Below are 13596 nucleotides of genomic sequence, written 5' to 3' on the forward strand. Positions count from 1 at the left end.
AACAATTGATCGTGCGGTGTTATGTCTTCAGAATTTTAGATTTTTAGAAGCTCGAGTAGAGTTAGGAAAAGAAGTTAGTATCGTAAATGTATTTGAAAAGAAGTTTGGGATAGATCCTACCTGTGGCTGATAGGCCTGGGTTTCCATGCCATCTCCAGTGGGTTGGTGGTCCGATGAGAGAGTCTGGGTTGGAAGGACGAGGGGTCTCGTCATTGGTTGGTGGGGGTCTGCCCAGGACTCGAAGGGGAGTGGCCGCTGCCCATCCGGTCTTTGCCCTCCAGCCCTAGGGTGGGCGTTCGTCTTGGGTTGGTGCGTGCTCAGCTAACGTCTGTCACACGGAACTTCTGGTCGTCAGGCCAGGCCGTGGAGTGTGCTCTGGCATGCTGGTCGTCAGAGAGGCTGTCACGCGATGAAGCTTTCCTACAATGTCCTGTGTGTGTGCTTGCCTGCTGCTTAGGAGGTGTGAGAGTGGCTCTGTGTCCTCTGGCTCTGTTTCAGGAGAAAAAGAAGACGGAGCCCTGCCCCGGGAGCATGCTCGTGTCCTGGGATCCCGTCAGTCTGTGCTCTGCCCTTTGCAGGTGTTCACGCGAGAGTGCATGAGCCACTACCTGCGGGTGTTCAACTTCCTGTGGCGGGCCAAGCGCATGGAGTACATCCTCACGGACATCCGGAAGGGGCACATGTGCAACGCCAAGCTCCTGAGAAACTTGCCAGGTAACCGCCCGCCCATGGCGTCCGAAGCCTCTCTAAAGCGGGGTCCTTAAAGAAATTGAAAAGTGGCTGCTTCTTGTGCCGTTGGGTCTGTCTTTTGTGAAGAGGCTCGTTTGTAACATCGCTATCTTGACTTCAGTACAAATCAGGAAAAGCAAATTGAGTCAAGTTAGCTTTTTTTTAGGCCATGAAGTTTCTTACAGAATCATATGGTGTTCATACATGTTTAAAAAAAATACTAAGGAAAGCTGTTTAGTAAATCACCAGCTCATTTAAAATTCACTTAATTAGTGTTTTAATTAAAGTCTATCTGGAAATTGCTTTATATACTGGTTTGGATTATTAACCAGAACGTGAAAAGATTCTATAATTTTTACAATTAAAAGCTGTAATAAAACTCTCATTGTCAGATAAGTTTATTTTAATTTTATAAATATTGAATGACTTCAGTTGTAATTTTGAAGTCTTTATACTGAAAGGGATTTGGTCAGAACCTTTTAGAAAGTATTTCCACCAATGATGTCACCAGAACAAGCGGTCATACCCTTAGTCCTCTGGTGGTGGAAGCAGGTTCTGTAAAGGGGCCCATGTGGGCTCTGCCTGTTCACCAGGCGGAGGCCCCCGAGTTCAGGTCAGGGGCAGCCCCAGGGCTCTGGCTGGCAGGCACCCAGCCCTGTCTGATCGTGCGGAGTCGAGGGCTTGCTGGGCGCCCTCACTGCCTGTATCCCCGGGACCCGGCCGGTGGCTCGTGGTGCCCTTGTGCTCCTGGCCCAGCTTCCTCTGGGCTTATTTCCAAGAAGGTAGGTAGTGGGGCCCCTGAAGTAGCTGGGGCGGAGGCCAGAGGGGACGTGTCCCGTTAGATCCTGCGGTGGCTGTGGACGGTAAACGCCTTCAGCGTCCACCTTCTCTAGTGGCCGTACCATGCCTCGCCTGGGGGCCCTTCGGGAGGAGCACCCCTGCGTGTTCCCGGCCTGCCCCACCTTCCCTCTGCCCTGCCATCCTCCCTGTGGGCCCGGGGTTCCCATTCTCCCCGTTGTCTGATGTGGGTCCGTTCAGTGTGGTGGATGGACCCTGTCGCCATTTCACTCTTCTAAATAAGAACTGTGATACTTAGAGATGCGGGCAGACCTGCGCCCTGGCGGTGGGGCACGCTAGCCGCTTAGAGATGCGGGCAGACCTGCGCCCTGGCGGTGGGGCACGCTAGCCGCTTAGAGATGCGGGCAGACCTGCGCCCTGGCGGTGGGGCACGCTAGCCGCTTAGAGATGCGGGCAGACCTGCGCCCTGGCGGTGGGGCACGCTAGCCGCTTAGAGATGCGGGCAGACCTGCGCCCTGGCGGTGGGGCACGCTAGCCGCTTAGAGATGCGGGCAGACCTGCGCCCTGGCGGTGGGGCACGCTAGCCGCTTAGAGATGCGGGCAGACCTGCGCCCTGGCGGTGGGGCACGCTAGCCGCTTGTGGCGCCTCTTCTCATGGCAGCGTCAGCAGTGTCTGTGAACTGGCTGCTGTCTTACTTTGCCTAATCATCAGTGAGTTTACTCCTCGGAGATAACGCATACATTCATTTGGTCAATTTTCTGTGTAATTGTAACACAATTCTGTTATGTCGTGTTCGATTTCAGCTTCTTTCACTGAACCTTTTCCCTTGTCATTAAAATCTCTGTAAAACATTTCTGATAGCATAACATTGCCTCATGTGGACATCTTTTATCTTTTCTCTTTGGTTAGTAGTTTTTTTTTTTAAACTATTCTCCACTAATATAAATAATGCCATAAGTGTTTTATAAATAAAATATTTATATGCCTCTGAATATTTCTTTAGAATAGGTGAATTGGAAATGGAATGGCTGGGTTAACAGGTATGACTCTTGCTCTTACTTTATACTTACTAATATTTATATTTGTTAGTATTTACATTTTAACTCTCTTGGTACATATTGTCAGATTACTTTCTAGGGAAGCTGTACCAGTTCACTTTACATCCCCATAAACACAGCTCTCACTGGTCGAGAGTTGTCTGTGTTGCTGGTTGGGGTTTTTTTGGGCAGGGGGTGCTAACATTGGATATTACGTTCAAATTGTCAATTTGATAGGTGAAAATTGAGGTTCATTTATTTATTTTCATTATTTGTTATTTTATTTTTTTGGCTATGCCCCAGAGCATACAGGATCTTAGTTCTGTATACAGGAGGGAAACCTGTGCCCCTGCAGTGGGCGTGCAGAGTCCTGAGCACTGGACTCCCAGGGAGGACCCTGAGCTCATGTTCACTTCCTTTAAGGCTTTAAAATCACCGGTGACTCTTCTTGGTGTCATTTGTGTTCCTTTTTCCAGCAGATTGCCCTTTTTGCCCATGATTCTGTCGGGCACAGTGTTCTTATTTTTAACTTAACTTACACGGAAGTATTTTACTTGTTAATGGCCAGGCAGCTTGATGAGCAGAGATCCATCGGGTGGTTCGACTTGTTAACACGGCAGGTTTAGAAATGTCCTTCCCACTGTAAATCTGAGGCAGAAATACAGGAAGACTCACAAAACGCTCCTGCAGACAGCGTGTGAGCCCCTCACGCGTGAGCCCGCCTGTGTGGCCACGCGCTCAGTGTCAGTGGTGGTCGCCGGGGGCCCTTTCGGTGACGCTCGTCCAGGCCCATTGTTCACGCCTGAAAATGATTTGTTTAGGAAAAGAGTTTTTGATAATGGTCTGCCTAGATGATTAAATCCATTTATATATATTTAGCTGGATAAAAGAGAGTGTTGATCTGAAATGGTTTAAAGAGTTTTTTTTCTTTAAAAAGAAATGGAAATTCTTCCATTAGATTCAGTGAATCTCAGAGCCGTTGCTGTTAGTGGCAACTGGATTTATATTTCAGATGAGGTGTAACCAGAAGAGATGGACGGGTGCGTCCAGATCACTGGGGATGAGCTTCCTGTGTTCTTGCTGAGCTTCTGTGTCAGGGGTGGGGGGGAAGTGCAGGGAGGCCCCCTCCCCAAAGAGTAGTGTTCAAACAGCCCCTTTTTGGTCCTTGTTGGAAATAAAACTGAGCAGGGAGGAGTGGTGGGCCCCCATCCCCTCGGGACTGCTTTCCTTTCCTGGCGGTGAGTGCGGGGCCGGCTGCCCTCGCCCTTGGAGCGGCCCAGGCTGTGGAGGCCGCTCTGAGGCCAGCGGGCCTTCTCGTCGTGAGCTTCCCTGTGGACAAGTAGGTCGTGCTCATCTGTTTACTGGCTTCTAATCCAGGTGGTTAGCGCTCCGCCCAGCTGCCGGGCAGCACTGCCCAGCGGGGCCGTGGCCTTGGCTGGTTCCTGGTCTCCTGCCTCAGTGCCACACCTGGGCACTGGGCCGGCCGTCAGGAAGGGGTCTGTGTAGCGCTCAGGGTCCCCAGTGGACGGTGGATGTCAGATGGGTCTGCAGGAGGCCTGACCCTGATCGGGGGCCCTGAATCCGGGGGAAACCTGAGGTCTTACCAGTGTCCTCTGACTCCAGAGCCTCGAGAAATGAGCCGCAAGGGTCATTGGTGAAGTTACTTTTAAATACTGCTGCATCAGCTGTAGATCCAAGTGGAAGGAGGTGATCTTGAATTTGTGAGTACCTGGTTTTAGGGTATTTTTGTATTTTTAACAACTCTCAAGGCTGTTTCCGGTGCTTCTCCAGTTGGCAGAAGCGTCTGGTGCAGATGCTTAGAGGCCAGCCAAGCCGGGAGGGGTCGAGCCCTTGAGAGCTGGTGTGTCTAAAGCCAGCCCTGAAGTTCTTCCTGCAGCCTTGAGGGGGCAGTAGAGACTCACACGCGGTCTGCCGCCTGGGTCAGCCGGAGGGGAGGTGGTGTCTGCTGCCCACCGAGTCCAGCGGGAGGTGTGCTTACTTGTGTCCTCACTGGACTTCAGGGTGAAGGTTGCTTTGCTCTTGGGATTTTTAGATTATGTGCGTATTTGTGGATCAGTCGTAAAAACAGAAGTACTTATGTTTTAACTGTGCTTTAAGCGTATTCCCAGGGCGCCGGGTGAAGAGGCTCAGGGCCGCTTCATGTGTGAGTTGTATGTCTCGGAGTGAAGGACCAGCTGACAGCTTGTGAGTCCAGCGGCCTCGTGCCTCAGCTTCTCCCCGGCCAGGAGTTGCCGTGGCCCGCAGAGCCCCCACGTGTGGCCTGGCCTCAGCTTGAGGGGAGTGTTAGGCTCACGTCGTGCAGTTCTCTTCACCCTGCTCGTGTGTCTCGCATGGTCGCTCCTCTCTGAGGAGGGATGCAGACGGTTCCTCCCGGAGCCGCGGCTGCAGCAAGCGGGTTTTCTGGGCAGCTCAGCACAGGCCTGGAGCAGCCCCAGTGGTGTGCCAGATCTCACCCGGGGCACGTCTCCTTGTAGGCGTCCCTCCTGTGCCAGTCCCTGATGGGGCCTTGGGGACAGTGGTGTCCCATAATGGTCCAGCGGAGTCCCTGAATAAGTGAAAAGTCCAAGCAGACAGTGGCTGCTCCCTGGTGACCCTCCAGCCTTTCGCTGGTTTTGTGAAGAACAGGAGTGGAGTCTGGACTCTGCCCATCCCTTCCAAGTTCACGTTCCTCCCAGGTGACAAGGTCATATTCCTTAAGGGGATGTCATTTTTGTCTCCAAATAGCTAGGGAATAGTAAAAGTCTCACACACTGTAGGCAGGCTGACTTAACTGTAAAGAAACCATAAAATTGATCTTATTCAAGATACCGCGTTATTATAAAATAACTTTTTCTTTAATTTTCAAGTTCAGTTAAACTTTGATCTTTGCATTTCTTGTCAGATCCTTGTGTTCTGTGGTAGTGCTGCTCGGTTGGGTGGCCCTGTCTGTCTGTGCATGGAGGCTGGCTCGGGAAGGCTGCCGGCCGTGGGGCCGAGCGGCAGAGCCGGCCCTGCAGGAAGACTGCCCTGCCCCGCGGCCTGCCAGGAGTCTGACAGCCGCCCTGCTCTCTTGCAGAGTTCTCTGGGGTGCTGCACCATTGCCACATCCTGGCGTCCGAGATGGTCCACTTCATCCACCAGATGCAGTATTACATTACCTTTGAGGTAGGTCCTGGTCAGCCCTGCACCGTGGTCCAGCCGCCCTGCGCGGTGTCCCTGGGCCGGGCCGGGCTGCGCTACCTGCTCCCTCAGGCCCTCGGTGTCGGTTCCAGGTGCTCGAGTGCTCCTGGGACGACTCCCTTGGGCCTGGGTGTCGGTTCCAGGTGCTCGAGTGCTCCTGGGACGAGCTGTGGAACCAGGTGCAGCAGGCGCAGGACCTGGACCACATCATCGCCGCGCACGAGGCCTTCCTGGGCACCGTCATCTCCCGCTGCCTGCTGGACGCTGACTCCAGGGTAAGGCGGCCGGCCGGGCCCATCACAGCGTGGGTCGGTGTGTGTGTCTGCTGGGGCAGCGGGGCTGAGGCAGGAGCGGGCGTGAGGCGGGGAGAGTGTGCTGGTGCCCGCCCACCTCCGGGGCCGGGGAGCCTTCCTGAGGGACGGGGACCTCTGACACCCACACAACCCCAGGCAGCTCGGGAACGAGCGTTGAGGGCTTGCTCCTCCGTTGGGGGCGCAGGTGGAAGCCTGACCTCGGGCCCCGGCTGCAGTCAGGACAGGCCATCTGTCAGGATAACCCCTTGTTGCTGACTGTCCCTCCTGCAGGCCCTGCTCTGAACGTTGTGTCTTACGTGTGCTGAGGCTTCTGGGAGCTGCTGAGGCTTCTGGGATCTTTGATTTTATTCAAAAATCTGGGGAAATAAGCAGCACTTTGCTTTCACTTGAGATAAATGTGAAGTAGGAAGTAGACTTTCAAGCGCATCTTTGACGTTTAACTATGTGACTTCAGTGACATGTCAGGCTTACTGAGGGCCGCCCGCCACTAAACCTCTGCTCACCTCAGGGGCCCTTTTGGGGAGCATGATGTTTGCACGGCTTTCCTTCCATCTGAGTTTTTGAGTCTGCTGGTTAGCCATCTGTGACTGGGCAAAGATACTTTGAATTAAGCGAACGTACTGTCCCACTTGTTCAAAACTGCCCTTTCATTCCTGGTGCAAAGCATGGTATGATACTGTTTTCTAAAAATCCTTGCAGAATCTGTTTACATTTTTTAAAGAATTTTCTCTCATATTCTCTGGGTCTGGTTTTGGCATGTGTCACCAAAAAAAAAATTGCTTTCCCGTTTCTTTCTGATCCTCAGAGTAGCTGCACTGCAGACATGGCTCTGGGCTCCAGGGGTTGGGCAGCACGTGGGGGCTCTCGAGGTCGTGGCGGGGCCAGGAGGTGGGGTGGGCAGGGCTGGCTCTGGCCGCTCCCGTCACTGTGGAGGCTCCTGGGACCGATGTGGATGAGTGAGAACAGTTAAGAGGCCTTGAGAGTCAGAGTTGATGTCTGGGTTTACAGTGGTTTTTCGCTAATGGTCAGTGTATTATTTGAAAAGTGTAGTGATTAATACGTATGTTGGGGGCTCTGTTCATAAGAGAAAAGGCTGTTCTCTCTCTCCAGGCTCTTCTCAACCAGCTGAGAGCCGTGTTTGACCAGATCATTGAGCTTCAGAGCACGCAGGATGCCATCTGCAGGGCCGCTCTGGAGGAGCTGCAGAGACGCCTGCAGTTTGAGGACAAGAAGAAGCAGCGGGAAGCTGAGGTGTGGTTTGGGGGCGGCTGGCATGTTGGTTTAGGTGGTAAGCAGTTGCCATGGAAACTGCAAGCCCTCAGGGACTCTGCTGCGGTCACCTTGTGTCCCGCTGGGTCCTGAGTGGGCTGGGTGGTCACCGTCACCCAGCTCAAAAACAAATGAAGGCCAAGCGCACAGGAAATTCAGGGCTCTGCCCCGTGTCCCTCAGGGAGTGTCCAGATGTCCGTCTGCGTCGGTGTCTCCGCTGGGTGGTGCCTGACCACACACGCTCATCTGGAGCGGGTAGGCTCAGGTGTGCACACAGGAACTGCATTTCTGCGCTCGGCTGTTCCTAGCGACCTCACTGCAGTGTTTCATTTATAACCTTGAAGTACAGATACTGAATAAGTTTGGGTCTTCATGGGATTTCTTGTATTGGGTTTAATCTGTACAGGCTTTGGCTTTCTCAAGGCGCTTGTTCTCGGGGCGGTGACAGATGGGTTTTCAGCTGACGCGGTTCAGTTCTGTGTTGAGTGTTTCCTCGTCTGTGCCAGTGGGGGTGTAACTTGTAAGAATCCAGCGTGTCTGGCACGTTGTCTCCCGTGTACGTGGAGACAGGTGTTTCAGGGCTGTCACCTCGCGGTTCTGACGCACGGGGTCGTGGACCTGTGGCTGGGAAATCACTCTGCTGCTGCACCATGGGGAAGAGGCCGGGATGCCGCTCCGAAGCCGTGGTGTGCACAGGTGTGTACAGGTGTGTGTGTGGGGGGGTGGGGTCAGAGAGCAGAGAGCAGGGTGGGCTCCTGCCGGAAAATTAGACTTCCAAGCACGAGACACACAGAAGGATTCTGTGTGTGTCCTGGACACGTGTTCACTCCGTTTGCATTGCCAGGAGCAGGGTTTGTGACTGAGACATCAGAGCTGGCGACACCCCCAGGGCCTCCTGGCCAGGGCAGCCTGAGGCTCAGGCCCGTCACCGGCTTCCTGCCTTTGCTGACTTGCCCTGCCAGAGCCCCGTTTCCTGATTCACAAAGTGGGAGTAAGGATAAATACACACACTCCCCGGGCGCCCGTTCTCACGTGCTCGCGCGTGTCAGCTGCTGGGCAGGCAGGCGGTGTTGGGAAAGCCAGCTGTGCTGACTCCCAGACCGCCCCGGCCTGGAGAGCCTGCCCTTCCCGGGAGCCGTGAGCCTGTGCTCTGGGCCCAGGCCCCCCGGAGACGGTACCCGCTGTGCGTGCCAGCGCCTCGCGGAGCAGACTCACATAGTGAGGCGGGTTGTTGGGTGTGTTGTGTCCAGACGGCAGGAGCCGGCAAAGCTGAAACCGTGCCTGAAGAGTGATCGACGCTCAGGAGGCCGTGACCCAGCAAGCCGCCGTCAGACCTGAGGCCCCTGCACGTGGGGGGCCCGGGGAGCCTTTCTGCTGTCTCCTAGCTTCCCGAAGCACCCGTGGGTGTGGTCAGGTGTCCAGGACACACACAGGACCCTTCTGTGTGTCGCGTGTTTGGAAGTCTTGTTTTCCAGCAGGAGCCCACCCCTCTCTTTGCTCTCTGACCTCCCCGCCCCCGACACACACACCTGTACACACGTGTGCACGCCATGGTCTCGGAGCGGGTGTCCCGGCCTCTCCCCCATGGTGCAGCAGCAAGGTGATTTCCTGGCTGCGGGTCCTTGACCGCGCGTGTCAGAACCACAAGGAGATGGCCCCGAAATAGCTCCCCCGCCCACGTCTACCCCTGCCCGCGTGCATCTTCGTCCGGAGTCTGACCTCTGGTTCTCCTGACTCAGGGCCAGTGGGGCGTGACGGCAGCAGAGGAGGAGCAAGAGAACCAGCGGGTCCGGGAGTTCCAGGAGTCCATCCCAAAGATGTGCTCCCAGCTGCGCATCCTGACCCATTTTTACCAGGTGCGTGTCCAGACCTCGTGCTGTCCCCGCAAGGGACATGTGCTGTCGAGGGGCGGACAGGCCTCACTCGGTCAGTGTGGCCTCGTCCCTGCGGTCAGAGACGGGTCAGAGCTCCCAGGCGCGTCCCCCGAGTGGAGGAGGATCTGTGGTGTGAGCGGGCCCCTCTGGTGACTCAGCCCTTGCCCTGGGCCCTGAGGCCATGGTTCCCAGCGCGCGTCTGCTCCTTAAGTTCTCCAGTGTCTCCCGTCGGGCTTCCTGACTCTGTGTGCTTTCTAGTCACGTGGAAGGTGAGCAGCGTAGCGCTGGGCTTTCCTGCTCGGAATTAAATCAGCAGGTGCCCTTTCCGTGCTTGCTTTGCTGTTGCACTGATTCTTGTAGAACTTAAGGGCCAGGAGGAAAATCTGTGGGTTAGTCCTTTCCCGTGAAGCTGCTGTTGTGAATTTCAGTGACGGTGTGACCCCTGGTCCTGGGACCTGCCAGGGTGGGAGCTGCTGGAGGCCCCCACGGGCTGCACGGCGGGGGCTCCGCCCGAGCCTGAGCGAGCGCGCCCCCTCTGTCTCCGCAGGGCGTGGTGCAGCAGTTCCTGGTGCTGCTGACGACCAGCCCCGACGAGAGCCTGCGCTTCCTGAGCTTCAGGCTGGACTTCAACGAGCACTACCGGGCGCGGGAGCCGAGGCTGCGTGTGTCCCTGGGCGCCCGGGGCCGGCGCAGCTCCCACACCTGAGGCCCAGCGCGGGGGCCACCACGGAAACGTCCCCGGGGCCTCCGGGACGCCGGCTCGGCCAGAGGCGGGGCGGGCCTGTAGACGTCGGAACTGACCGTGTTCGTGACGTCACTAAGTTAAACGGGCTGGCTTGCACTATCCGAATTTATTTTTTAAAGTCTTCATATGTAAAAGATACCATACTTTGAGGCTCCTAAGCCCTCCACGATATAATTCATATTTGTCACTTTTTAAAAGATCACACTTTCTTTTAGAGAAAATTAAGGCGATGGATATTCATCAGTTACGATGGTAATGTCATTGCTATTTTTTTAACATCCTCTTTAGAGGCAATTCTTGTTAATATAACCAAATTAAATTGAAATCTAACGTCCCTACTAAGGAAATATAGAGAGCATTTTATTTTGGTTTTTAGTGTTGTAAAATATTAACGTCTCTAAGGACCTTTCTATCAGTGTGTTTACACGTTTATTCTTTTTTTCTCTCCTTCAAAGTTTACATTTTTGTATCTCATTTACTCTCAGATAACTTGGGAAATAGTGTAGAAAAGGGCAGAGTCCTGATGCCTCAGTTCTTTGAACCATCAGCTGAAGCACCGTGTAAATATGGATGCCTGGAAAGTTAACGAAGTTATTTTATTTTCAGGATTCTGATAAGCATTGGAAAGAAATTGTCTTGAATAATGAAGATTTCCTTTTTCCTTGCCTATTTTTTCATTGTAAATATTTATATACTGCTGCCCAGATGTTGGGGGGACATTTTTTGTAAAAATGTCATATCAAGTCACATAAATCTGCCTTTATTATGTTGCGTATGTGAAAACTTAGACAATTAAAAAGCAATTATCTTTCAGATGTGTTGGTTTTTTCTCGACTTGTCTGTGAGGACAGTTCAGCCCCAGGCTCCAGGGCCGGGTGTCGGCAGGGTGTGTGCTCAGCACATGAACCACCATCTGTGAAGCCAGGAAACTAGCCGTGTGCACCCCTCGGGCTCAGGTGAGCGAGGGCCCCCGCTCCGGGGGTGGGGAGATCGGTGTTCCAGCACCCACACGGCTCCTCTGGGCGCAGGGTCCTGCAGGACAGAGGGGCACCAGGGGCCCCGGCTGCCCAGCAGCGGACCCAGGATGAGGTTCAGAGCTCCCTAGGATACACGTTTACTTTCGGTTTAGAAATTCGCGTGGCAGAGCTGGGAAGCAGGTTCCCCAGTGCACAGCTCCCCGGAGGGGCTGCCCAGAGCCCGCGGGGCTCGGAGCCTGCCTCTGCTCTGTCCCGAGCGTCTCTCAGAGATGAGTCCTTGGCAGAAAGCACGCTCGCACACCGCTCTGCATCTAGAGAGCTATCAAGCAGTCAAGCCGACACTGTAGGCTGAAGACAGGGAGCTTCCTGGGGCCAGGGCCGGGGGGTGGGGCCAGTGGAGGCTCTCAAACCTCAGGACGGGTTGTGGGTCTGGCCCCCGAGGGTCAAGCAGCCTGTCACCCAGCAGGGTCTCGCCCAGAAGAGTTGGCATTGAGTGGGGGCTCCACCTGGGGCGGGGGAGGGGAGAGCCCACTGTGAGTGAGCTGTCTGGAGGCAGGAGCCCCCACGGCCCCAGGAGGTCACTGCTTCCACCAGAAAATGATCACTGCTCGCAGCTTCCAGATTGTCACGGGGGAGAGCCTGCCTGGGGCCAGGGCACAGTCCTTGGTCAGGGGGCCCTGTGCTCAGTGGGCAGGAGCCCCCCGCCCCCGCTGCCCCTGCTGCCACCCAGGGAGGCCAGTTGCTGAGGCTGAAGCCCCAAGGCTGAGCTCCTGCTGGAGGACTGGCTGCTTGTCCTGGTGGGCGAGTGGCCTGTCCCCCGGGCCTGGTCCCCAGCAGACTCCATCGTGGGTGACGCCCCATCTCTGGGGAGGGCGTGTCCTCCAGACTGGACTCTGGGACAGGAGGGCACAGCCCACGGAAAACCCCACTTGCAGGGAAAAGAGTCAGGTCGAATAGCCACGGTCAAACTCAGACTGGGTCACAGGGCGCCACGTCCACATGAGGGCGAGGGGCGGAAACCACAGCGGCCACGGGGCGGGGGGGTGGTGCCTGGGAGACCCGGCAGGCCCCCCGCCCTGGGGGCGTCTCCACTGCTGTGTGTTCTGGGGGCACCCAGGCGCAGCAGGTGCCGTGCCGGGGTCACCTGGCCCTGCGCTGGGGCTGAGCGCCCCGGGCCTCGGGGTCAGCTCCCCCGCCTGCTTGGAGGGGGCACCGCGGGGGGTGCACCGCCGCAGCCTCATGCCTTGCCCCGCCCTGCCGACCGGGGAGCAGGGGCGTGAGCACACGGGGATCTCTGCCTCCAGAGAATGGAGTCAGATGGTATGGAAATCCGACCAAGTGATAATGGATATTGTTCTGAGGCAGTGTTGCCAGGTGTCTCTTCAAGAAGAGAAGTATATTTCTCTGCCTTTCTTCCGGTTTAAGGTTTTAATAAAATCGCAATGAGGGAAAGTCGCATAGCAACTTGCCTGGAGCCCAGCTTCATGCTGCTGACGGCAGCTTCCGCCTGGTGTCCTCCCAGGGGTTCAGCAGCTCCACCACTAACCTCGCCACGGCCCCCACCCCTGAGGGTCCCCCAGAGGGCGCAACAGCCTGTGTCTGCCTCGCGGGGATGCTGGCCGGCCGCCTCCGTCAGGCCTCCCCTCCCCACTGGAGTGCAGACCAGCCTCACGGGGGACCCGCCCTGCTCCAGGTGTTCCCTGCAGCCGTCACGGCTTCCATGTTACCCGGGTATCTGGAGACGCCCCTGTGAGCACAGGGCTGGTCCCACTGGTGGTTTGTTACCCCATGGGGGCCGGGCCTGGCCCCTGCCTGCTCCTCTCCGGACAGCTGCACCCCTGCGACCCAGGCCTTCTGGACCTGGTCTGACAGGCGTGGGCGGCTGGCGCCTACCTCTAGCCCTCCTCTGGCGCTGAGTCTGGCTTGGGGTGAAACTTGGACAAGGGTTTCCATGAAGGCCCTGGACCTCCCGGGCACACCGGGCTGCCGGTGGTGGCCTCGAGGCCCTCGCGTCTCCATCCCCTCCTCCTGGCCGCCACGCAGACCTTGCTTCCTCCCAGTTCAGATTTTTGGTGGGGACGACGTCCGCGTGTTGACTAAGGCTGGAGCGTAGAGATAGTGATCAAATTAGTAAATGACAAGCTGTTCCATTCCAGGTTGTCCTGCCTTCTTCCCTGGGTTGCCCTCCCTTAGAGGTTCTTCTTGTCCTCTTTAGCTCAACAAAGACAGTGCAAGCTGCCCTGGTAATTGTGCAGCGGAGGTCTTTGCAAACACATCGGCTTAGCCGCGGAGAGGTTGACTTTGAGCTGCACACAGCGCCTTTTCAGCTGAATGGGATCCAGCGGAGAGACATCCATGGAGGGTTCGCAGACAGAAGGAGCACAGCAAAGTACCCTGGCCGGCCGTGGTGGGGGCAGCGGGGTCCTCTCGCAGCCCGCACCGTGTTCCTCTGTGGTCCACGCTTGTTTCATAAAACCGGCAGGGAGCCCCAGTTTGCGTTTCCCCAGCCTGGCGAATGTGGCGATGCAGTGGCATTGTGAGTGTGTGTGTGTGTGAGTGTGTGTGTGTGCACACACGTATGCATGTCCCACATGTGTGCACACTTTGTGGCAGAGGAGGGAGGTGGGAAGGCTGACACTCAGGCCTTCAGACTGGCTCTTCATGGACAGGAT

At 56.0% G+C, this 13596-nt stretch overlaps 1 protein-coding gene across 2 annotated transcripts in view; it reads left to right on the plus strand.

Annotated features, from left to right (window-relative positions):
• Nucleotides 1–10760, plus strand: part of TUBGCP3 (tubulin gamma complex associated protein 3) — a 36167-nt gene extending 25407 nt beyond the window's left edge. Inside the window, exons 17-22 of one of the 2 annotated variants that reach the window (XM_025262575.3) lie at nt 579–714; nt 5642–5730; nt 5838–6020; nt 7170–7310; nt 9068–9184; nt 9750–10760. In XM_025262575.3, the coding sequence (XP_025118360.1) occupies nt 579–714; nt 5642–5730; nt 5838–6020; nt 7170–7310; nt 9068–9184; nt 9750–9908 (825 nt within the window). In that variant the 3' untranslated portion in view covers nt 9909–10760. The remainder of the gene's footprint in view (nt 1–578; nt 715–5641; nt 5731–5837; nt 6021–7169; nt 7311–9067; nt 9185–9749) is intronic. The other variant, XM_025262576.3, reaches the window with a different exon arrangement.
• Nucleotides 10761–13596: the final 2836 nt, after the last annotated feature.

Source organism: Bubalus bubalis, chromosome 13 (assembly GCF_019923935.1).
Source record: "Bubalus bubalis isolate 160015118507 breed Murrah chromosome 13, NDDB_SH_1, whole genome shotgun sequence".
NCBI lineage: Eukaryota > Metazoa > Chordata > Mammalia > Artiodactyla > Bovidae > Bubalus > Bubalus bubalis.